This window comes from Mytilus edulis, chromosome 1 (genome assembly GCF_963676685.1).
Source record: "Mytilus edulis chromosome 1, xbMytEdul2.2, whole genome shotgun sequence".
Taxonomy (NCBI): Eukaryota; Metazoa; Mollusca; class Bivalvia; order Mytilida; family Mytilidae; genus Mytilus; species Mytilus edulis.
The window spans coordinates 93,027,741-93,054,700 of NC_092344.1; the positions used below are offsets into that span (position 1 = coordinate 93,027,741).

A 26,960-nucleotide genomic window follows, 5' to 3' on the forward strand; every position below is an offset into this window, starting at 1 on the left:
GTATTGATTGGTTGATTGTCCTCATTTTGATAACTCCAGTGACAAATATGTCATCCATATTCAAAACGACAAGTATGGATAAATGATGTTATAACTTTAAACCGATCACACTGTTGATTTGCATACATTTAAATTGTGAAAACACATACTGGTAAAACTAGATCTACCTGTTTAGTTCTCACCAAAAATTGTCTACCCTTTGGGTACAAACACCGTTTCAAGATTTTGAAGATGTAAAATATTTTGATTCAGTGCTACTCAATTTCTTAATTGAATACATTTTCTAAATGTTTTCATTTGAGCACAGTTTATGAGCTTTGTGTAAAAGAAACACGCGTCTGGCGTACTACAATCTGAAACCTGGTTTCCTTAATGATATATTTTATCATATCTATTTAACATTAAATCACACTAATGAAGAAGAATATAACATTCCTTTCCTTTCGATTTGTCCTTTGTAGACAAAACGCGCGTCTAAAATTTCAATCCTGGTATCTATGATGAGTTTATTTCCTATCATTTTGGTCTAAACGAAAATCCACTCTAATTAAGATACAACATAAGTTGAACGAAAAGAAAAGTAGGACATAGGAACAATTATTCAAGCCAAAAGGGTTCTAAAGTAGCATAAACTATTTCTCTTACACCGCAGCCTATTTTGTTGTCACTTCTCAACAAAGCGTTTGAAGAAAGCTGTTAAATTTTCCAATTTATCTAAAGAGGGGCGTTTAGTGTGCAAACTTAGAACGATGTTTGCTGTATTGGTAATAAAAAATTGACACGTCTTAATGTTGCTATTAATGTCATTAAGACTCGAGCACACAATTACTGTTTTTAAGTTATCGAAAAGAGAATGTCAAAGAAAAATGGAAATGTCGGATAGAAAAATTTTAATTACAAAAGAACCTTGTGATAAGAAAAATTAAACTATTGTATGAGGAGCAATGATATTGTCCTGAATTGTCTATTATTCCAATACAAAGACAAATAATGAAAGGGTAGTATAGAGATTCAAATTTTTATCTGTCAAGTATATTGAGATGAATACCATTTATTTCAATCACCAGGAGATATATCTATATTTTTGAAAATAAACTTCAGTTTCTGCTTTAACAAGAGTTACATCCCAACTCCTTTGTTCTAACAGGGGTGATCTGGCCTCCGACCATCGGGGTGATCTTACACTGACACACCGCGTCCTCATGGGATAACCATAAATGACTTGATCATATAAAACTATAAATATTTACAAATGGCCTAAACAGCAATAATCGGTCCCATTTTGCTCACTTATTGAGTAATACACGTACGGAGACTCTTTTGAGAATATTTAACAGACAAAAAAATAAAACAATTAAATACGAGTATTGTATCTATACAATCATTCAAATTTTAAATTGAAATGCATAATTTTGATATGTAAACAATAAATATTCCTATTGTAACTTATTCAGGAAGTGTCCATGAAATATTTGTTGTTTCATAACAGACATGTTATACTTGACTAGATTAGTACACTCGAATTGTAATTTTGACAACCATTCAATATATGATACAATTCAAATATTTTATACATGACTAGATTAGCACACTCGAAGTGAATATTTCACAACCATAACTATTATTCCTCATTTTCGTCCAAATATTATAGTCTCTCTCACACGCAACTAATGATTCCAATTAATATATTACATGATTAGCACTATTTTCAAATTATATAACCTATGATTGGAAATGTTTAAACACTGCACAGTTTAAAATATTTCACAAAGCTTTATTCGATTTATAATCGAGTTCCAGATTCACAAAGAAAAAAAAGGGGAAAAAGTAAACTCCTATACGTTTGTTTATTAGATAACAATGATATTTACAGACAAAACAAACTAATTGATTCCGTTGCTTTGTACACAATTGTGACCTGTCTTTAAATATGTCTTTGACATCTTGCAGGATAATATTGTAGCCTTAATGCACATATGAAATTCCAGTTACTGTGATTGTTTTTTTGAAAGTTTGACTAGAGAGCAACTTATTTCTGTTGAATATGCAACAAAAGAATTATCCATACATATTTATATGGTTCACCAGTACATGTTTGATAGATCTATGATTAATCCAGAGCCACCTCGTTAGAAAGAACTTTTACCCTAAAAAAGTAGGGTATTTCATTCTTGTTCACTTCATAGGTAATCCAACTTTTACCTTGTATCAACTGACCATTAGATTTATCACTCCACATACCTTCAGGAAAATATATCTTTATTTGAGTTACATCTTCACACAGAACGGGGGCAACTAATATGTTATCTCCTACCAAGAACTCATCTGAAACTTTGAATGCTTCTTCATCGTCTGGAAATACCCACCATATTGGTCTTATTATCGGTAAACCAGCTTGGATGTCCCCCTTCAGAGATAAAACGGTCCCTGTGACATACAATTTGTGTATCTTTGTCATATTTTTTGCAATATCGATAACTGATTGATCATATTCCCACGGCATTATACTGTACCGCATTGCTGGAAAGAAGGCAGATAGCTGGATCCATTTTATATACAGATCCTTAGAGGGTAGTCTCCTCCTTTTATTCGAGCCATCTGGAAACAGATCCGAGACAACGAATGGATATCCTTTGATACCCAAAGCTAATGTTCTTTCTATCACACCAGTTAAACATAGTTTTCCCTTTCGCATCGTGATTTTTGCTGGAACTGGTATAAGGTGGGGAATATTCTGCGAGTTTGACGTTCCTTGAATTATATCTGAATCGGAAGTTGAAACGACCGAAGAAAACATTTCAGAAAACTTTTCACGAAGTGTACTGGGATTAAGATTTGATGCATAAAACGACGGATTATATGGTATCCAATAGGGTTCCCCGTATATAACCGAAAAACTTTGAATATTGTATCGTTCTTTCAGCTGTCCTAATTTATATTTCATCCAATCTCTTGCCTCCGTTTCAGATACATCCAGCATTGCATTCATTTCATGTCGAAAATTTACAATACCAGGGGCATGTTTTCCCGAATCTTTGATAAAATATCCTTTTTTAATGCCTTCTTTGAAATTGGAAGACAAAACATCAAAGTAAGGATTAATTTCTACTGAAAGTGTACAATCCCTACTTGTAGCTAAGTCGCTTACATTGAAAATATTGTTCACTGTATTGTTATTAAATTCCAAATCCCCAAATCGTTTTTGCCACTGTCCAGCTATTTCAAACACGCTGCATTTCAGATTTTCATCTTTGAGTTTCTGCAGTATGGTTGTTATCTTTTCCTTGTCTGTATCAATAGTACTATTAATTCGAGCCGACCATATTGGTCTTTCAAGAACTGAATTCGACGGTAATATTTTGGGTAATTTACCCATTAGTGTTCTTGTGTATTTGTAGGTTGTAACAGCATCTTTCCCACTGCAAACGGTGTAATTCAAGCGAGCGTTTTCTAAAGTGTGCCCTCCATAGAAATCACCAGAATATTTAGCAATCAAGCACATTTGACCCTTCCGTTTGTTCCAATTAACTTCTAAGGGAACATCATTTGGAACAAATATAGCGGACCCTCCAGAGGAAATCCAGTGGTAATCAATCGCAGAACTAAACGTACCAGCATCAAAATGTCTGGACATGGATGCACTAAATTCAAACGACTCGGACTTTAAAGGCCAAAAAGGGCTTGATTGATTGCCTGGTCCGTACCAGTGATCTGCTCCGAGATCAAAACAGTCAAATGGTATAAGATCATGCTTCAATTGTTCCCATGAGATGTTATAACAATTGACATCGGGTCTTTCAAAGTAAGATATTCGGAGAATGGCACCATGTTTCCATCTTAAACAGGTATACGTGGCTTTTTCAGCCTCCGTATGGCAATGGAACGGTAATTGCCACGTTGGCACATTAATACCTATCTCACCATTTAATCTGTGTGTGTCTCCTGGGTTTGATAAATAAATTTCATGTGTTGCTGGGTCAAAAAATATTCGCTTGCCAATTTTCTCTATTTTACTACTTCTATGATGAAAATGCCATCCTACAATGACGATTGCCAATAGTGCAATAAATATGCAGATTACGCACAGATGTAGCTGAAACTTTTTCCAATTCGACAACGCTTTCTTCCATTTCTGAAAAAATTATAATATGTCTATCATACATTGGATTGTTTTAGAATCCAAATATTAAATCAAACAAAACAAAAAAATAGAATAAAATATTAAAAATAAATTAACAGAAATAGAAATCACACATCTAAACATTGTATACTAGCTGTATCCAGTAATGAAAAGAAATCATATATGTAATCACATATACTAACACCTAATTAATTAAAGTAAGTTTCACATGACTATAGGAATGTCATGCTTACATATAGACAGAATACTGTTTTTGTTTGGTTCGAACAGTTTTTGAATTAAAAAAAAAACCATTCTGCATATGTTCACAAGACATTATAAAAATATGTAGATGTGGTATGATTGTCCCTGCGACAACTAGTCTATCCAGTAAGTCTAAATGATATACTATTCAAAACCCTGACATAATGAAAGGTGCAACAACTGAAACAAGAAAGTCAATCGCTGGATTTATGACAAAACAATAAATGGGAAAAATGGCAAACAACCATCAACAAAAACCACTGACTTAAAACAGGCACACAAAGGGTATTTCGCAATTAAACATATAAATGAGCGCTCATCCTTCTCCATAACCTACGACAGTGTAGTAAAAGCACAATATAAGAACTGGCTTGACTAATCAAATTGGCACAAAGCCAAAACATACCATTCAACTTGAGGACAAAAAACACAAAGAACCGATATAGATGTAATGAAAGCTAGTTCAAAGCTATATATAAAAATAGTCTGGCAGATTATGAGATATAATAACATTTCATTTATGTGTTTTAACTTTGTCTCAAATATTTGCTATAGTCCTTCACGCTACTGCATTTGAAAAATGACTGTTTAAACATAGCCTCTCTTTGGGTTGTGGTCAGAAATAACTAGATATTACCAACAGTCTTTTTCAAAAATAATTTGGTTACTTGATATGTTATACAAACGAGTTGATAGGTATAATACATACTTTTTGGTGTAGTGTAGGTTCTCATGTTAACTGTTACTAAAAGCGTTGTGAAAAGATACCAACCTATACCAATTTCTATCACTTAAATTATTCGTATATATATCATTGGGATGTTTGAAAGAATTTTTCTATTTTTGCCTTTCAAATATATATATATCTTACCGATTCTTTCATATCATAATCACAGGAATTATAATGTCGATGAATACTTTCGAGCTGGTGAAGTTTCTCACTAGTCAGAGCAATGGAATCTTTCCTTAGGTGTGCAGAAAAGTTTTTATTTATGATATCACAGTCGTCGTCAAATATAAGACTTGGTCGCTTAGAAAAACTTCTTATTTCGCCATTTGAAAAGTCTTCATCTGGATTTGATCTTTCACATGAACCATTTTGAAAGCTCACGCCGTTTTCCTTTTCCCGTTTAACGAATTGTCCTGTTTCAATTCCAGGTTTCGAGTGTCCGTCTGTATAATTTTCATACTCATTGTCATCATATAATTCTGATTCCTGTTTATAGAAATGTCTTGTTTCTAAGCTTACTTTTCTCTTTTCAAGTTTATCTTTAAACTCATCATGGAGATAACCATAATTTAAATGTCCCGTCGGTTGTATATGTCTAACCATATGCGACTCAAAACTAGTTCGTCGTGTTGGTGTTTTAAGAATAGGTTTCGGAGATGCAGAGCCAACGTCAATTGTTAATGGTGATATTGTTTTATCATGTGGATCGGGAACATGTAAAAGACGGTGTTCAAAACTGACTTTTCTATTTGGATACTTGACAATAAGTTTATTCTTATCTTGAAATGTCTTAGCACCTGAAAAGTCTTCTTTTTCTATGGTATGTCTTTTCAGTCGTTTTGGTCCCTCCTCGTAATATACATCTGGTGCAGCTTCAAGTGGTTTATATGTTGCCTCGTTTTCATCTGTTGCCTCGTTTTCATTTGACGTATTTTCTTTCTCCAAAGGATCAACTGTTGTTTTGGTTGGCGAAGGAGTGCCGATAAAAAAATTTGCTTGTTTTGACGAATCTTCGTCATTAACGCTGTTGTTAATATCAGCCTCTTTCTGAATTAAATCTAGTATATCATCATTAGAAACATCTTCTGTTGAACTTTCTGTAGACAATAAACGTTCTATGAAAGTTGTATCATTCACCACACCTGAACGGCGAGATCTAGAAGGACGTCTAGGTACTTCGGAATCTACAAATTTTGTCTTTTGCAAAATTTCTTCTTCATCGGTTTCCAAACTTTCATCAGATGACTTCCTGTTATGATTTTCAGAATCGACATTGTTGAATTTATTTCCGGATTCTTTTAGTTCATCTCCTATATGATTTACAGTATCTTCCGGTGATACTAAATTCTCATCTGTGTGGTTTGAAGTGAAATCAGGTTTTTTTGCGTTTCCATTTACATGTGTTGAGCGTTTCTCGATTGAATCAGCTGTAGTTTTTTCCTCGTTGTTGTTAACTTTATCTTCTTCTCGTACGAACTCTTGCTCGTTGTCGTTATCGTCTGTGTTAACATCTTGTTCTTTATTTTTGTCGCTTTTGAGTTCATCATCCTGTTCAAAGGCTTCATTCGTAGGGTCTATTCTATTGCCTAAATAATGTGTATCAATATTGCGAACATTGCGAAATCTCTTATCTACGTTATCGAAACCTTCATCGGAATTGCACTTAGTATTTTCTGTCTCGTGACCGGAATCTATGTTTTCAAAACTCTCATTGTCCATGTTTTACTTCTGTAAACGATAAAATAAAAAATATTCAATTAATACAATTAATACAGTTCATACGAATAAGGCACAGAACTTTATCTCTTATTTAGATCGGTGGTTAGCAATTCGCCATTTCAGAAGCTAAAGGATTATTGTTGATTTTTTCAAAGGAAGCACCCTAAAATGAAAAGCACCGCATCATAGTAATGGTTATGTTTATGGTTTTTTTTTTGTTAGGACGGTGTTTGTCAATGACATCGTTTAGGTGTACGCTTTTGAAAATTTTACAAAGAATATGTAAGATTCTGAAACTCAAATTAAGAAAAACGTACGTGCTTTACTTGTTGTTTTGACAATAAATGGTTTATAGTTTTTGCCTTCCAAGATTTTTGTGAAGAGACATTTTGCTGAAGATTATTTCGGAAAAATGTGTTAAGAGCACGGACATTGGATTTCTCCCTTTTTTAATTAATCATAGATATAAGAAGATGTGGTACGTGTGCCAATAATATAAAACAACTCTCCGTACAAGTCACAATTTGTAAAAGTAAACCATTAAAGGTCAAAGTATGGTCCTAAACACGGAGCCTTTGCTCACACCGAACAGCAAGCTATAAAGAGCCCCAAAAATGACTTATGTACAACAGTTTGAACAGGAAAACCAATAACCTCATCTATTTAAAGAATGAGAAACAAGACACACTTATGAACCACATCCACAAACGACAACCACTGTACATTAGGTTCCTGACTTAGCTAGACAAGTGCAAACAAATGCAGCGGAAGTCTGAAGCAACAAAGAACTAAAAATATGCAACAAAGTTATATGTCTTTCTATATGTGTCGACAACTGATTGCTCGGCGCTTGGTGACTGCTAAACAGATATTTCATAGTTCTAGTTACATAGATATTTAAAAGTAATTCCGCATACGAGCCAGTTGCAACCAACTAAAGTTTAAAGTTATATGTTAAAACGGTACGTGTAATAGTTCTGTATGGTAGTTCTGTACGGATCAAAATCAACCAAGTTTATCAAACGATCTGCAAAGGATACAGACAGCAAAGAAAACACAGATAACAGTGTCAAAACCTGTCGACAGAATAGATGAATACAAAATTCGCTAAATACAAAATTCGCGCGGAAGTTACAAGAACCCAATGTCAATTCAAGATAAATACACCAAACAATTAGCCTCTGTAGTAGCCTCGAAAGTACACTGGATATCTAACTTTATTAAACAAAAGCATTGTATTAGCTTTTTGTATACTAATTCTGAATCAGGTTTGAAGAGGAACAAAGACTGATGGGCTCGTAGTTAGGCACAGGCACTTGTCTCAGAATTTTTTTCCCCTATATACCTTAATATAACACTGTTATATTAAGGTATATAGGAAATTTTTTTCTGAGACAAGTGCCTGTGTAGTTAGGTTTTAATTTGATATGGATTCCTACGTACGGTTACCATGTAAGCAATTTAGTGTGTTAAGCATCAGTGTAAGTGTATAGTTTCATAATAGTATACTTCGAATTCGAATTGTTCTGGTTATGAGTGAACCAGTTTTCATCAGATGTTAAGCAAACAACTATCAATCAATCTTATATAAAGAGCATTCATCACGTTTCTTTCTTCAATTATTCCAGAACCTTCAGTTATTCAGGACCCAGTTTAAACGTATTGGATATAGAAATTTGCAGTCACTTGCGGTCGCATATGAGACGTTAAATTTGATGCCTCCTCAGAAATGGAGAACATGTACCCATCTCTCTGCACATAAAAGGACACCTTGCAAAATCTCGGAGAATTCCATATCTAGCTTTTTGAAATAACATTTTTTCACACATCCTTTTTAATGAAAAATATTCCGCCTTCATTTCATTTGACCTGCCTACCTGTGTATTAATTGGTTATTTGCATGGACGTTACGCACGGTGTTCGGTTTAGTAATGGTAACGTTAGTTGACGTCGTTTTTCAATAATTGCATCCTACTTCTGTACCAAACGTCAAAGCTTTGCAGCTTTTTATAAAAAGGCTTGCATTTTGATGTTTTACTATTTATTTAAAAAGAAAAACATGTTAACATGACTGATTACTAGTATATATTTTTGACATCATATTCTTGACAAAATGAAAGTGTAAATTCAAATATTTGTCACTGCCCAAGCATGTCAATTGTTGCAAAATGCATTTACAAAATGTATATATATCCTCTCCTCTATGATTTTCAGAATTCCGTCATCACAAGTATCTAGGACTAGGCATTTATATCGCTTTGAAATAGCCAGTACCAAAGCTTTTTGTGCTTCAAGAGTATAAATGTTATTAATCCACCTTCAAGTAGTTTTCTAACTACAGTTCGCGAATATAATTGCAGGGTCTATTTATTCGTATTATCAACATCTTAAATATGTGTCTTTCAAGAAGATTATAATGAAAAATAATACTTTTTCAGGTCAATTGCAGCAACAGCTACTATTTATCCTCTGTTTGCTTTATCTATAATTCTAGTTTCATCCTCAGACATATTTGCCACTGGACGTTAAGCAAGAAACATCAATGATCAATTAGTACAGTGAAATTGAAAAGTCGATGCTCCCTTGTGTATTCATTTATTTTAGATGAGATTGAATTATTATTATTTTATCGATTTATTGATTCGTGTTTGTTTTCATATTATAATGTCTTTTTAATGTTATTAACCATATATTTGTAAGAACAATTAATCATTATATAATTTGTATAGATTACAGTCTGAAAGTGTCCAGTTTCAAGTGACTAATTGATTTCATATATTAATAAAAGCAATTACATATTTTGATAATTAAACCGTGAAGTCAATGCTGTCAAGTTAATTGAGTCACAATAAAAAAAAGTATTAATTTATTAAGTTATGTTTCTGCATAGTACAACAAAATTTGATTAAATTAAACCATTGGTAAAGATAATAAAAAAACTTCCTAAAAATGTGACATTATCTTTTAATGCTATCTGTATTATGATAATTTAAAAGATAACAATTAATTTCTTATTTGGAAAAAATCTAATTTCAGAGAAAATGACGATAATTAAAACAAGGATGAAGTTAAAAGAGTTCAAATTATTTTTATCCGATTAAAAGATTGTCTATAAATACATATTTACAATAAGTTATTTATTGTAAATGCATCATGATGTTTATCAAAACACCGATATTGATAAATAATATGAGATCATAAAATTTAAATGTTGAATTGTATTTCATATACGATTTATTTGTTAGAAATTGATTGAGCCACTGAACAATAAATTATTCATTTATTTATTGGTAGTCATGGAGTTATTGCGTAAAGTCCCGAGGAGTCACGAATTCAGGTAAAAGTAGTTATCTCGGCATGGACCGTTCACCTGTGTTAAACGTCTATTAGGTAGAGATCAATGGTTAAACAATTGGATTGATATATCAAAAATCATTTTTTCGATAAATTCGGAACTTAGTTCCTAAGGAAAGATATTTACTAATTCCAAGAACCAAATGTTATATAATAAGTAGTTTTCAACAATTAACCAAGATTAATTAGTTTATAATGGAAAATGAATGATATGTGAACAAGAAACAGGATGTAAAATATTCAAGGAAACCCGAATGCATTGTCAGTATGGTCTTGGCACATTGTGAAGATTCCATATACAAAGAAAAAGATCTTGATGAAGATTTGGATTACGAAGACGAAGGTAGGTTTCAACTTTTAAGTTATGAAATGGTTGTAAATCTTTGTACATATTCATGGGATATATTCTTTCTTTAAATCCAGGTACACAATTTGTGACGTGTTAATATTGTATTTAAAGTTCAATTAAGGATAGAGACTTTTACAAGGGATACCACATAAACAGCTGGACATAATGTTGTATTTTCAATGTCAATAGATGTTTGAAAGGAAAAACCTCCATGGACAAACATGAAGTCCAGAGAAGCAACTTTTCTATCGCAAACAGAGCCCCTTGTTCTTTTGTCGAGAAAATAATGCAACACAATAAATACAGACAAGTTCTAAAAAGTGTTACAGGTACATTCCCTAGTAGTTTTTAAAGCCCATTTTCATAACAGATTTCACTTGATTATATCAAAATACGAACACAACATACTATTTATTTGTTTAAAGATCGAATCAATCAGTGAAGTTTGTATATATTTAGACTTGAGGGGAAAGCTAACAGAAGGTTATATCGTAACTGTAACCACTGCCTACAGACAGAGCTAATTAAAGCAACATTGCTTAGTGGATCATGATGATAAAATGTCTACAGGATAACACATTACAGCCTCAAAGCCATACCAGCATAATTGGAGGCAATAAGTGAAGATGAAGATATACTAGTAACAGATAGTACACATTTTGATCTTGTACAATTAGATCATGGTTGCTTTTCCTATTTATTTTAAGCCACTTAATAACCTAGTTGAATTGGGAAATAAAAGTGTATAAGAAAATAAGAAAAACAATGTTGAGTTTTTTTTTATCTTTTCTTTTTAAGCTTTACTTAAGCCATTGCTCTGTTATGTGCCGTTTCTTTTTTCAACAGAGTTGGTTTTAACTAACTGTAAAAAATATGAATGGCTATGAACATTTTCTATGCTAAGCGAGGAAGTACATAAACGCTGCGAATTTTCTGTTAGGATACAAGTTTAATTTTAAAATCATACTACGTCGCAGTTAAAACGCCTAACCATTTAAAAAGAGATACATTAGGTTCAGAAAAGAAGTATATTTATATGTATGGTTTTTAGTCGAGGTAATACACCGTACGAATTATTGATAACCCATATTTGAACAATACTGTGACGTATTATCTTTTTATAGATAAACATACTATTGTAATTCTAGTATTGCGTATGTTTATTCAGACGTCTCACTTAGGATTTAACTTTCCATATCACTATTTAAACAAATGCTTTGTTTAGATTTGTTTGCTATTGGTGTCAATATCAGACATCAATACGTCTATTTCAAAATAAATACCCGTCTTCGATTTCAAACTATATAGATTTATCATGGTTTTAAACAAGTCTTTCAAAGCCTTATTGACTAATTTATCTATTCAATATATTATTCATTGATATTTTCATATTTGTTTCATTTTGATTGAACCATTGTTGGAACAATACAACAGAGACAAACATACTAAATAATTAAAACAAAGGTGCAGGTGGTTTGGAGATGAGAATGCAAAGAAAATAATAATAAATGTAGAAACTTAAATAGAAGATGGTATAAAATACAAAGCACCTGCCACACTCTATTCCATTATAACGAAACTAGTACATATTTTTGTATAGTGGCCAGCTGTGTTGAAGACCCATTGGTAGCCTTCAGCTGTATTTTTTACTCTTTGGTCGAGTTGTCTCTTTGACACATTCCACATTTCCATTCCTATTTGAAACAATCATTATATCACGAGCTCAGTGATGTTCATATCGTTTCACTGTTTCAGTCTTTCATAAAAATGTTATCTTTTTTGTATCTTTTTCCATACATGTAACTCTGCATGTGTTCAAAAGATTAAACAGTTTACAAGCTAATAAAAGATTGTCTGTTTTTCCCGATCTGTCTACCTTCTGTAATTTTCATTAGATCAATTCGTACCAGTAGAACGTTATGTGTACTCTTAATCGCCCAGAGTTAGGAAAAGAATTATACAAAAACACATATTTCACAAAACATAACTTTCTTAAAAAGGTGACTGATTACTTTTCAGTGCTATTTTAAAAATCTACATGAAACGGCAAGAATGAGATTACACATTCTACCAGTCCAAAGCATGTGTTGTTGCCAATATCATGCAGGTACCTCAACAGTTTTATATTGAAACTGCAATATCTGATTGCATTTGATGCAAACCATTTAGATTGTTTTGTTGATAATAAAGTATAATTAATTGGAAACTGTTTTGTCACAAATTATTACTAAAGGCGAGATATTTATTTCAAATGACATAAATGGAGCAACGTATTGTTTATATATTAAATCGTAAATTGTATTCCCGAGAGAAATATACGTACTATGCTTCGACAGTAGAATACAGTTAAGCCCGATATATATTTCATTTATTACTGGTATAGAAAAAAACTCATGCTTTAATTTGTTATAAGCAGCACATCGTAAATATTTTAATTAGTTTGTAGATTTTGAACATGCTCTCAATTAATTTTTAGTGATGTATGGATTCTAATATTTTTACTTTCTTTTTGGACCTTCAGGTATTATCTCCATGTGTAGTTTAATTTCAAATATTTCGTTCATTAAAACCCTCAAACTTGTTTTAACGAGCTGTTTTTTTTTTTGTATATTCTTCAAATTATCCGTCAACAGATGACATTTTTGGGGGGTATAATAAAGTTTTTTCGATCTTGTTACAGATGACGAGCCTATGGGACTATGTTGTATGTCCGGCTGTTTGACAGGATGTTCGTTAGGACTACTGTTTATAGTAGTGCTGCCAGCTGGTATGTAAAATAAGCACGGTATAAACTAAGCATATTGAAAAATATAAACATTTAAATGCAGTTCAAGTATTTTTAAACAATTTAAATAGAAGGATTTGTGGAACCAACGTCAATAGTACAGAAACCTAATAACAAGTTAACCAAACATGGCCTTAGAGGTCAAGATATTGTCTCCAACAACAGACACACATATTTTAATGTAACCAAAGGAGATATATATGTTATTCATTATCACTGAACTAGTATATATTTGTTTAGGGGCCAGCTGAAGGACGCCTCCGGGTGCGGGAATTTCTCGTTGCATTGAAGACCTGTTGGTGACCTCGTGCTGTTGTCTGCTCTATGGTCGGGTTGTTGTCTCTTTGGCACATTCCCCATTTCCATTCTCAATTTTATAAACGTTAATGTTACATCAACCGAACAACAATGATTATCATATAGTCACATACATGGTCAATTGTCAATGGTCAATACAATATGTACAATGTCAGTTTTAAATTACCACCACGTGATTTGAGACAGTTCAAAAGAGATGATGAAATATTTGAATATTACCAATTATACTTTATCTTTACTAGACAGTACACAAAACAGATGTATAAAAGTTTAAATTATTTTTTGTACTCAAACTTTTCATCAGTCACCGTATTAAATGAAACTCAAGTCTCTTTCTAGAAGTAACTGTATTATGGTTAAAAAGAATGAAAATCCGGAATCTGTATAAAAGACGAATAATATTCAATCGTTATGAAATGATATTAACAATACAAGAGATCAATGAAAGCATTGACATTTTAATTTCTAGTGGTATATACAATTTCATACTCCGATGGCAATACGATAAAAATAAAAAAATGTTTTCAATTCCTGTCTGCTGTATATATATAGGTAAAGTAATTTTACACAGATGTTCTGTACTTTAAAGGTGCTGAACCAAAATTGTTTATTAATATTTTTAGGCTAAGTATTAAGATTTTGGACCAGTAGGGAAACAGGAAACAGGATTATATTTTATTGTGGCATAAGAAACCTAGATGCATGAAATTAAAAAAAAACCAACACATTCATCGATGCACAATGTAAAACCTTTACGATCGATGCTTAAAAGATAATAAGTTGATACATATATTCATGATATTATTGCTATAATTGATTTAATTTGTAGGTATACTGTTGTCGTTATACTCAATAAATAACAAGGACTATGGGGTACTATCAGCTGGTATTATACTGATTCTAGTACCAATGATATCCATACCAGTATTAATAGTGTTATATTATAATAGAAGGCGACTGCGAAAAATACGACGGTTTCGAAAGACTAGAATTGATTTGGTACCTGGTGTAAAAATGGTTGAAAACAACGAAACAGTCAATCATAGCCAAGTTATTTCAGCAATAGAGACGAAAACGAGATTTTAGGTCAGAAAATCATGCTTTAAATTTATAACATTACTTGCAAACCTCAGGGAGAAAGAATTGCCGCGTTTCGTCACGAGTAATTGTGGCTGTACTAAACATAAACAAGCATTGCAATATAATTCAATATATCTTGTATGAAAGTACCACACTTGTATTTCGGGTAATATTTGTATTACTGTACTTTTGGAGTTTTATTTATATCTACTTTTTTTTTTGTTGTTGCTTACATTTCTTTTTCAAGATTTTTCTTAAATGCCACATTTCTTCAAAACTGTCTCCACATTATTTGTGTAAGTTCTTGTTGTGTTGTTCGATTTTGAAGAGTCGTCATGCTGTTTTATTTTGAAATACTATTTGGCACTATTCTAGTCTACTATAAATCGTTCATTTTTTTACTTAATTTCATATTGAAATTTTATGTAGAGAATTCTTATATTCTTTCTTGATATATATTTTTTTCGCTGAAATCCAAAATGAAATGATGTAATGTGTTAAAAACTTCATTGTTACATGTATGATGTATTTACAATAAATTACATATGTCAATGGTATATACTAAGTATTTTAAATTAGGATTAATAGCTTCAAGCACCAAGGTAAATTTAACTGAGACAGATTATTTTTATGCATTACGATTAAAAGGTGAACGACTTATAACTTCAGTTTAAAGGTATGATTGATTGAAAGTTGGTTGTTTAACGTCCAGTGTCAAATATTAAAGGTACGATGCGTGATAAATAACTTTTTCCATAAGTGATAATGCAAATTCTTGTCAGTAACAGAATGCACGGTTGTGTTTCTGAATATTCCATATTGGAAGGAAGCTTGCATAGAATTATTCTACTTATAAGAGATGTATGAGTGTCTACTTCTTATCAGTGATTATATCTTTCCTTGCAACCGAGTTATCTGTATGGTAATTGATCGTCCTGAAATCTTGCTAGTGATAATACTACAACAATACAATTGCTCTGAAGTTCGTCTATAGACGATAGTTTCATGATAATTGTAAGAAACACAGATCGATCAGCCAATATAGTTATCACCTTGATATTCAAAAATTTTACATTCTTTTTGTTATTCTCATCGATTTTTGCGATTTTATTATTTGTTGAGAATGGTAAATGTCAACCAATTTTAACGAATTAATGCACGTCGTATAATTGTATGATAGTTGTTTTTATCTTGCTTGGGAGATCTTCGATCTACATGTACTGTGCAGCTTATTTTTAAGAGCTACCATTTTGCAGAAAAAAAACTGATATAAGGATTTAAATTTAACATTTGTTGGCCTACATAAAAATATATTTGATATGAAATTAAATACTGTAAAAAAACTATGTCATATTTTACATATATATATTCATGATTAAGTTTTGATGTTGACTTGTTTACTTTATTTATGATAAATGACATGTGTATGTATATGGAGAAATTTATAATATAATTATGTTAATTTGTTAAAAACAAATGATTAAAATGTTAGCTAGTATTTCTCAGAAATCACATGGTTTATTGTTAGCAAGTTTTCTCCTTTAAATTTTGGACTGGTTTTTACCAAAATTATACGACTTCAATTGGAGGATGATGACGATGATCGATGGCTGTTTAACGTCCAGCGGCACATTAAATGCATATTAAGGGCGAGAACATGTTAATGCAATATGGTTGACATTTATAAGGAATAGTTGTATTACACAAGAGTGATTTTAAAGAAACTAACTGTAAAACTCAGGCTACTACATTACGCTAGAAGTATGATAATTTTCGGTCCTCGTTTTTTTAGCTTTTTCCAAGATTCGAACCCTTTCAAATATTACTTATATTATTTTGTATACTAGCTTAGCTCGGCTATATACAGATACTGATTCCAAACTCGTTGATAGTTCTTGTGAAATCAAGACATATAAAGATCCCCATTTAAGATTTTACACTCTCTTGGTAATGTTATTTGTGACCATTTATGTTAAATATGAATGCATAAATCACAATAACATTTATGTTTTACATTATTTAAAAAGAACATAAAATAAGACTTCTGTTATGCATACAAAACATTTAACCGCTCTCCAATTTTGTTATTGTCGAATATATATGAAGGTCAATTTTCTTTATTCTGACAATAAGTTATTTGTTTTTGTTTGGACTTAATTATCATCTTAATCATTTTTCTAAGTCAAATCTTGCAGTAACTTATAGAAAATGAGGTCATTCAGTGTATATTTCCTGTCATACATGTACAAATAAAAAATGATATTTAAATGTCATTGAATGATCAAATAGTCATTTACGAATCAAAAACTTAAGAAAAAAATAATCCTGAAAACAAAAATATGATAGTTCAATGAGATTCGTGACTTCATGTGTCTTATGTTACTCGGTGCGCTATTTAAATGTGCCATCATATGTTAATGACATCTTGTTTGTTAATTCACAAACAGTAATGAAGTAACTTTGAGTGTAGATTGTATGCTACTTTTTCTTCCACGAAATTTTGGATCGGCACTGATATATTTGAACGATTAAATTCTGTGATGTCAAGAGGGTGATTTTCTCTCGACAGCAATCTAAATGGACTTTTAAACGGCACATTTTGCATTATCGAGCTACAAGCAATACATTGTTTTTGAAATTCTTTCAGAGTTGTTTTTCACCGATCATGTTGGTAGTATAAAGAATAATTTAAAAGCTTTTTTTCTATAGCATTTCTTTAATGAAAAAAGGGAATAGCTTTTACCAATTCAGATTATGTAAAATCATCTAGTAGTTGGCTTTCTCCAGTGGATATGTAAATATGCATGAATGCCTACTGTACGGAATGACACTTCAAATTCCAGTACAAATAATTCAAAAGGTATGAAAATTAACACAAGATTCAAATTAGTGGTTTCTTCCCTAATTATACAATTGTATACCGTACAATATTATACTAGTCAATAGTTTTTCCATGTTTTAAAATGAACAAGTTGGTATTGATTTGTTATGCTAGCAGCTGGTCTGCTACTAGTATTTGTTTATTAAAGATATAAATATTATGGATTGTTGTTTTAGTGATCAATTCTGTTTTGTTATATACTCATTAGACTGTGTTCTGGATGTGTGAGAAGTTTGATTCTTATTTATAGTTGATGTGTTAAAAATCTTCTGACAACCAAAACGTCTTTGGAATATTTCTGAAGAAATATCCTTAATGTTGGCTATACACCTTAGGAAAATTCATTTTAAAAAATCAAATCTATTTATCCTATGAAAACTTTTTTCATTTGATTTTCAATAATTTGTATTAATGTGTGAACGAGACATGAATGCACTATGATCTGAAAGAAACATGGAATGTGTGTATAAGTGATTTATTGAGCGGTGCCAATGGATGCAAACTTTTTTTACTTTGATCGTTCTCCTCTATAATATAAATCTGGTTATACAAATGTATATATAATTCTAAGTGAGAGAACCATGTGTTTGGTTTACTGATAATCAAATTGATGCAATATCTTCAACACACTGATTTTTTCGTGAGTAGAAAACGTTGTTAACAAAAAGGGATACGATTACTGTTTTTATCAAATTGTACTTTTAATTACATGTATGCTTGTGTTATTCTTGCCTTGTTTTTTTCTACAAGTATAATACGAGGTAATTAAACGTGTACAGCAGGATGCACCTTGTCTCTCACTTGTTGTAATATACAGATTTCGTCAATTAGTGTACTGCACAAGAAAAAGCAGTATGACGTAATTGATTTGGCGAACAATTAATAAATGTTAAAATTTTATAAAAAAGAAGATTAAGAAAAAAACGGACGAATAACTATAAAATTATGTTAACTCATTCATTGTCAGTTTTCCCCCTTGTTTATCAAAACATTAAATATAAGTTACATTATATTATCTAATGATTGGCAATGCTATACTTTAAAGTGATTAAAATCACATTTTGAAATGATTTATTCAGATGTGCAAACAATGAAATGTACATCTTACTGTAAATTTTGTTTCATTCTACGAATCTCTTGCATTCATGTGCAATTTTTTTTCTTTTCCAAAAGGGTTGAAAGCACAAATAAGTAATGGGATGCTGCAATCTGTATACTTTTTGTTTTGCACGTGGAAGTATGAATGTATATGATTGATTGTTATTTACATGTGATGCTGCAATCTTCACTTGAATTGTTTTTAAAGTGGAAGTTTGAATGTTTGGTTGATTGTCATTTGCGTGGGATGCTGCAATATTCTTTCATTGTATTGCACGTGGATGTTTGAATGTTTGGCTAATTGTAATTTGCGTGGGATGCAGCAATTTGTACTCGTTGTTTTGCACGTAGAAGTATGAATGTACTGCTGATTGAAATTTGCGAGGGATGCTGCAATGTTTACTCGTTGTTTTTCACGTGGAAGTATGAATTTTTGGCCGATTGTAATTTACGTGGGATGCTGCCCACTTTATTTTTCGTTTGTTTTACACGTGGAAGTATGAATAAATGTATGGTTGATTTTAGTTTGCGTGGGATGCAACAAGGAAGCATGATTTATGGTCGATTGTAATTTGCATATATTTTCCTTGTTACATGCCTGCCAAGTTATTGTTATGTGGACGCTGAATTGTAGATTATATATGTCCATCCTGTTAAAATCATGTTTGAATTTAAGGATGAATAAAGTTATTCAAATTTGACAATACTATCGTTATACATATAAATTAAGTTGTTAGAAGATAAGAATACACACAAATGTTACTTTTTGCACCTGTTAGTCTACACTAGATTAAAGACAATTAAAGACAATATTTTGTGTCACAAAACTGTCTCAGTTATATGGACAACAAACACTTTCCATGTTTTCATTTTAACGTTTAAAGGTGGTACCCAGCACCTTGACAAATATTAATTTGGCTCTTTTAATTTTCACAAAATTTGGACAAAATGTTAACTTTGATTTTCACAAAATTTTGACAAAATGTTTACTTTGACCCTTTGACAAAAAAAAAATGAAAATAAAATTTCAGAAAATGTGAACCAACCACTTTATCAGCAGTTTGACAAACACTTATTTTGATCATATTGAGAAGCTAAATATTTCCTTTATAATACAACGTGATTAAAACGTTAATTTTTACAGAGTTATCTCCCTGTAGTGTTTGGTACCACCTTAAAATACACATGCACGTTCTTATGGATAGCAGACATTTGCATTGATGCTACATGTATGTGTTTGGAGAAAACCACGCTCTCTGCAATTTGAAGAAACCTTTAAATGTTTCTTTATTCGAGTGTCGTAGGTCTCATACGGCCAAACACACAATGATTGTCTAGTTGCAGTTAAATTTCTCCAAATTAATTTCTTGTATATTTTAAGATGCTTATGTAGTATTTGCCGCTGGATGTTAACTAACCGACAACACATTAGTTTATTCTTACCATAGACATATTTCATTGTTTCACTTTACTTCCATGCTTTGACAAAGAGATCAAATTTAACATTATATGTTAGTCTATAGATATCGACTCCGTTTTCGATAATATATCGAGGACTTCAGAGGCATAGGCATCCTACGGCGTAATTATGTTGTCAGCAGATGAATACAGTATATTGAGATGACTGATTTTTTTCCAGATTGGCTATTAATATGCATTATTAAAAATAAATATCCAAGAGGAACAATGAGGATTCCAAAAAAATGGTTTAAATCTGCCAATATTTAGCTGTCTGTCGTAAGGAGACTAGGTTTCCTGTGTCAGAAATAGTGAGTTGTTGTCAGTCTCTGGGTTGTATGCTTATTGTTCATTAAGAATATGTTGTTGCTGGAATTATGCATTTTTTATAGTTGGGTTAGAGTTTTCTTTTTGATGTAATGTACATCTCGTTATATTCAAAATCAATGCCAAAAAGACATAGGATTTGACCGTGAGAATTTTGTGAAATTCTGTTATTAAACAAAACTTTTGGACTATAGTCATCTTCTGTGTATGAAAGCCACATAGTATCAGTTTCGAGTTTTTTTTTAATTGACTCAAATATCTAATGCAGAATATAACTGTAAGGGAACAATTAGGTTATTATTCAAGTTGTACATAATATTTTAAACGGCCCGACCTTTAAAACTGACAGTTCAACGACACATTTTTGCTGTAGGACAAATCATGTAAACAAAGCCCTATTTAATACATCTTTTAAAATGATAATTGATAACATTATTTACATGGGAAAAGGTGATGAAAATTAAAAAGGAAAACAATCGTGAAGAAAGAAATATTTAGCCGCGATGGACCTGATGGACATGCAAGCAAATTTATGTTCAACTACATTGACCCTACTCATCTGAAGAGTTGTGCAAATGTTAATAAAATTTTAAAGTCTTTTGCAAAGAATATTTGCCCCAAATAACAAGAACCAAAAAGAGTAGGTTCAGTAAGACCCCTTTTTGGCCCAAAAATATAGCAGTTTTACAAAATTGTGAAAATGTAATCTTTTAGCTATATTTATTGTAAAGTAGAATACTTCTGCCACACAAATATGGACTGTTTTTGACAATAAAATGCACATATATCGAGTACTTACATCATTAAGTCATGCTAATTTACTGAAATCTTCACAATTTTCGCATTTTAGTTAAATTTTAGAGGGTTTCCGTCTTAAATGAAAGTGGCCGCATTCGTGTTTATTCATAATATTGGAATGGAAGTTGTATTTGGTGATAATACATAACATATTTAAAGGTTGAGGATGAACACGGATGCGGCCACTTTCATTTTTGACAAAAACAATCTGAAAAGTGACGATTTTTTGCATATTTGATAGTTTTTTCATTTTTAAGGTTGAATCGGGGCGTTTTTAATGACTTAATCAGTTAAAATCTTTCACATACACTAATTGAATCAATTGAAATAGACACTCAAGTGTTTAAAAAGTGTCCAAAATCGACCCTTACCGGACCTACTCCTTTAGAGATTTGTGGCCTCTTTAATCACAAATGGTTTAAAAAATAAATTAACTGACTTGACAAATGAAATTCGAACTGAAAGAAACTACAAAATTCGCAAAAGTGTAAATTTTAGTCCTCATATGTAGCAAAATCTAAAAGATTGACACGGAATTCAACGATATTTCAATTTAAGCTGAAGACAATCATAGTCTTTAAATTTTAAAAAGGTTTTGTATGCCCCACCTACGATAGTAGAGGGGCATTATGTTTTCTGGTCTGTGCGTTCGTTCGTCCGTCCGTCTGTCCGTCCGTCTGTCCGTCCGTTCGTTCGTCCGTTCGTTCGTCCGTTCGTTCGTCCGTCTGTCCCGCTTCAGGTTAAAGTTTTTGGTCAAGGTAGTTTTTGATGAAGTTGAAGTCCAATCAACTTGAAACTTAGTACACATGTTCCTTATGATATGATCTTTCTAATTTTAAAGCCAAATTAAACTTTTGACCCCAAGTTCACGGTCCACTGAACAAAGAAAATGAAAGTGCATGTTTCAGGTTAAAGTTTTTGGTCAAGGTAGTTTTTGATGAAGTTGAAGTCCAATCAACTTGAAACTTAGTACACATGTCCCCTCTGATATTATCTTTCTAATTTTAATGCCTTATTATATTTTTAATCCAATTTCACGGTCCATTGAACATGGAAAATGATAGTGGGAGTGGGGCATCCGTATACTTTGGACACATTCTTGTTTAGACTTCTTTTTAGTTGCCTTTCTTTAGAGACAAAAAGCAAAAAGGAACTAAGATATGTACAAAACATTGGTATCAAGTGACTCATATAATTCCTTTTGATGATACTGAATTAAAGGGACAACAAAATTGACCTGATCATATCTTCTCCATACACATATATTTACAGTGCTGTCAGGCATACTTAACATTTGAAAGGATTTGGTTGTACTCATGTTGTGTGTATTTTGCTTAAAAAAGGGTTTCAAACAATGAGCTTATTTTCAATATTATACTTCTATTTTGCAATGAACTTAGTGGTTTTCGTTTGTTTATGTGTTACATATTTGTTTTTCGTTCATTTTTTTTACATAAATAAGGCCGTTAGTTTTCTCGTTTGAATTGTTTTACATTGTCTTATCGGGGCCTTTTATAGCTGACTATGCGGTATGGGCTTTGCTCATTGTTGAAAGCCGTACGGTGACCTATAGTTGTTAATGTCTGTGTCATTTTGGTCTTTTGTGGACAGTTGTCTCACTGGCAATCATACCACATCTTCTTTTTTTTATATTAGAAAAAAGTAGTTTTATCGCAAACCAATGACGCAGCAGTTGCCAAAAATAGTGATTCAGTGGTTTATTCGTCTATACAAAAATTCATACTGTAATATCCTTCTATAAACTTTTTTTTCCTTTGACGATACAAAAGTAATAAAAGTAAGGCCTGGATATAGGCTTTCGTACATGAAACATCTGCGTCATGGAAAATAAAGCACATTGTGTATTCTATTCATGATAAACGTCCAACACGCACATGCTAAAACTAAAAGCAGAGGAATTAGCTGTTCCAAGATAAACTAGAGATAAGCCAGGATATGAGTAATCGTACTCGAAACGTCTGCGTGACAGAAAAGAGAGGATATCACATGTATTCAATTCATTACAAAATATCCCACATGCACATGCAAAAATTAAAAGCAAAGGAACAGTGCTTATATAGCTGTTCCTCATCTTTAAGTCTCAGTGAGGTCTCATGACAGCCTGTTTGAATCTTTGATATATTTTAGACATTTAATTCGGTATTATACTTTCTTGTTAAAACCCATCGAAATGTATGTCATAGTTATATATATAGACAGGAATAGAATGCGTAAAAAATAAAAGGCAATATTCAATAAAAAAAACCCAGGGTATTTTGAAAATTGCTTTTGAGATAATTTAAATACTACATCAAATAAACTAAGTAATACGATTAGAAAGTGAATTCATTAAAATCATAAAGAACAATGAATCAGTATGTTCTACACAATGTAAGAACGCCATTATTTACACTTATTTTTGTCTTTTGGGATATTAATATTTAGATCCCTACACACATTTAACCTCCGTTTTTATTTCGGTAGAAACAAACTACCGTTAGAGTTTTCAAAACAGTAAAAATATCCATTATGTCAAATATAACAAGAAATGGTCAATAAAACACAGAGACGTGGTATGGAACCAACCCATTTACCTTGTGCGATAACTTTGTAATTGAAACCATTTTGTTAAATGGTAGTAAAAAGTCTTTTTGGAGATGTCCTCGACATGTGTTTTTCCCACATGACATGTATGATGTACATGACTTAACAATACAATGAAGTTATATGATGGATTAAGTACTGACTGCAAACAATTCAAATGTCACTCGGATGTCAAAAACAACGGTTTTTTGATATATTACGTTGTCTTATCCAAGCATGTATTGGTATGCTTTAAATACATTCAAGTTTTTTAGGTGTCCATTATTGTTTCAATTTTGAGGCACTTTAAATGGGAATTTTAAAAGAGGCATACGACAGATAAGGGACAAAAACAAATCTTAAGTGAAAGAAAAGACGAAAAAATCCGACAATAAAAAAAGTTTTAATTCATTTTTGGTTGATTTAAGATTATTAACAAATAACAGTACTTATATGGAGGGAGCATAACGAAGGAGTATGTATTTGTTTCCAATATTGTAATCGAATTGAGCATAGCAGTTGAACAACGTAAGAGTATTATATTTCGAATCCTGCTTTCTAGGATCTCTCGCAGACACAGGGATTGGAGACATAATATATACAACCTGTTTAGTAGAATCTGTTTTGGGGATTAGTTAAAACTTATTGCGACCATGTTCTGTATCTTTTATAATGATGTTCTGTATTGAGCTGATAAAACAGCTGTTTGACAGACAGTCCCATACGTATTATCTGCTCTTAACTGTTATTCGGCATAAATCACGATTTGCTAAGTTCGATTTATATTTAAGAACATAAAACCCCTCCAACCACTGCTGGCGGACTGGCAGTCCCCGAGGTTATCTTAGTACTTTTGTGCTGATATGATTAATAACAAAATTTTCATAAATTCTCCGTTGACAAATTACAAAATTAGCTAGGGTTCAAACTCCCCAGGCAAAGGTAACTATATTTGGTTCTGTCGTTTTTGGTAACAAAGCTCTTGACTAGTTTACATCATTGTTTTTCTTTGTGTTTTTGAACTTTTGTAATGAAGTAACGTTAATACAAAAATGTTCTTTGGACGCAAAAACTTCATTAACTGTGGTAATTTCATTTGCACTCTAAGTCATGCTTGTGACGCAAATATAGAATTTCATTAAACGCAACAACAGGAAACGTTTTACTTTGGTTCACTGTCGAAATCTAAATAATACGCACGACAGAAGCAACAAAAAGCATTAATAGGGTTACCTGTAATCTTTTAAAGTATACAGTTGTTTGTACAATTATGGTTAGCTTTCAATTGACCCGTGTCTCAAAATGTGAATAAATGGAAACACATGCTATCATTTATTCGCAACCAACACGAAACTCTTAATAACGAAAATCATTGAGATATGTCATAGGACAACCACTAACGAGTTGTCTGATATATGAAGGACAGCTACATTCATAAATGGCGTTGTTAAACTAACATTTGGAGAACCAATCCCCCCTTATTTTACTCGATTACTGGAATAAAGGTGCATAAAAGCAAAACCTACAGCTACTCCAAAAATCATTAAAAACGATATGTATAGTTATTGTCTAAATTGCACGGCCATATTGCATAGCAAATATGCTTCTACCATCCATGCTTCCTCAAATAAATAATGTGTTCGTATTTATTGTTAATAGAATTCTTATGAAAAGACAGATATCGCAATTGCAATTGGTTCCTTCTAAATGCTTCTTTCAACAAATCCGATCAAACGAGCACGCTTAAACTGAAGTCGAGTTTACAAAGCAGATACATATAGGCCTTTCAAAATGGCTTTAAGTAAAACGATTAGGGTCAGAGCTATCTTTGTACGACTCTGCCGGAATTTTTTTAGCGTGAAATCGTTTTTTCAATTGTAAATTTCATAAACTGAGATTTCAGCAAAATGTTTGAATATTTAATTATGATCAATACCGGTGTTTGCTACAAACCTTGCCACACTGTGGATGGCCAAATTTGAAGCTGCTCAACATTTGCCAATACTTAGTTTGATTGTTACATGATAAGCCAAGATCAAATAAAGTTAATTAAATATCAATCTTACCGTTAGGTGTTTTCATATCACCACCATCTTCATTAATATAAGATAAAGTTCTCAGATTTCCTCTCAAATTATGTCACAGACGTCTTATCGTGTAGTAACTTTAACACTATCCCGTCCTATCAGATGTAAGAACACAAGATTGATGCACCTTTTACATTTACCCCCAGGCAATGGCGACAAGATTGTGTCAAATTCATATTGTCTTTATTATTGTTTATTAATTTCTTTTTTTGACAGAATAATTTGGACAAACTTGTCTAAAGAAAAGAAAGATATTAATTTTATCTACAAATGGAATTATTTGGGCTTTTGATATACTTTTTGTTGTTGCTCATTTGCATTTAAGGACTTGTGTCTCATTGAGATCCAAGTACGTGAATTAATGACGGATATTAGTCATATATTACAAACACATGTAACAATTTCTCAAAGTTTTTTTTAAAGTTGTACGACAAGACGTAGTTTTTTTTTTTTAGGTTTTGTTTAATACTTTAAAGTTTTGAAGTCCAGCGGTGAATATTTCATTCATATTCAAGATTAGATGTAAAGTTAACAATTAAACAATACACATTTAATTGCGACTTGATAAAAAATTGTAGAGAGAAAAAAATCATTTGATAAAAAAGGGATCTCAAGGCAGATTTCAACATTTTTGAAGGTAACACTATCCGTCATTCTTGAAAAGCCATGTTGCCTTGAATATTGACAATTTGAATATTGCCAACAATTATACATAGAAATAAAAAAAAAATCTGCTTATTTTTGCAAAAAATAAGAATCCTTCTGTGTTTCAAACTTTTAGAACAAAATTCTAAAATATATTTTGTCAAAGGAAATATACATAAACATTGGAGTTTGATAAAGCACCTAGACTGTTTAAACAAATAGTATGGTTCCAAAGAACATTTTTGGCTCATATGATATCTTTCACTTTTGTCCGGTATTGTTATTAAAATAACAAGATTCTGGTAAAACAAATACACTGAAGAGAGAAGCAAATATACATTTAAATAATAAAAAAAATATAATG

General features: G+C 31.8%; 2 protein-coding genes across 3 annotated transcripts; one reads left to right on the forward strand and one right to left on the reverse strand.

Annotated features, from left to right (window-relative positions):
- Positions 1-875: 875 nt before the first annotated feature.
- On the reverse strand, positions 876-26,066 carry LOC139495133 (uncharacterized). The gene is made up of 3 exons (XM_071283300.1): positions 25,931-26,066; positions 5,256-6,842; positions 876-4,132 (listed from the first exon to the last, which is right to left on the reverse strand). The coding sequence occupies exons 2-3, from the start codon at positions 6,831-6,833 to the stop codon at positions 2,111-2,113; spliced, it is 3,600 nt and encodes a 1,199-aa protein (XP_071139401.1). The 5' UTR covers positions 6,834-6,842; positions 25,931-26,066; the 3' UTR covers positions 876-2,110.
- LOC139495127 (uncharacterized) lies at positions 10,130-19,399 on the forward strand. Of its 2 annotated transcripts, XR_011657266.1 has the most exons (4): positions 10,169-10,530; positions 13,217-13,303; positions 14,469-18,349; positions 18,383-19,399. XR_011657266.1 is itself a non-coding variant. In XM_071283284.1 (3 exons), exons 1-3 carry the CDS (start codon positions 10,455-10,457, stop codon positions 14,723-14,725), a joined length of 420 nt encoding a protein of 139 aa, XP_071139385.1. In that variant the 5' UTR covers positions 10,130-10,454; the 3' UTR covers positions 14,726-19,399. The 2 variants fall into 2 exon arrangements, 1 of the variants encoding a protein (XP_071139385.1); XM_071283284.1 differs by having other exon boundaries at positions 10,130-10,530; positions 14,469-19,399.
- Positions 26,067-26,960: the final 894 nt, after the last annotated feature.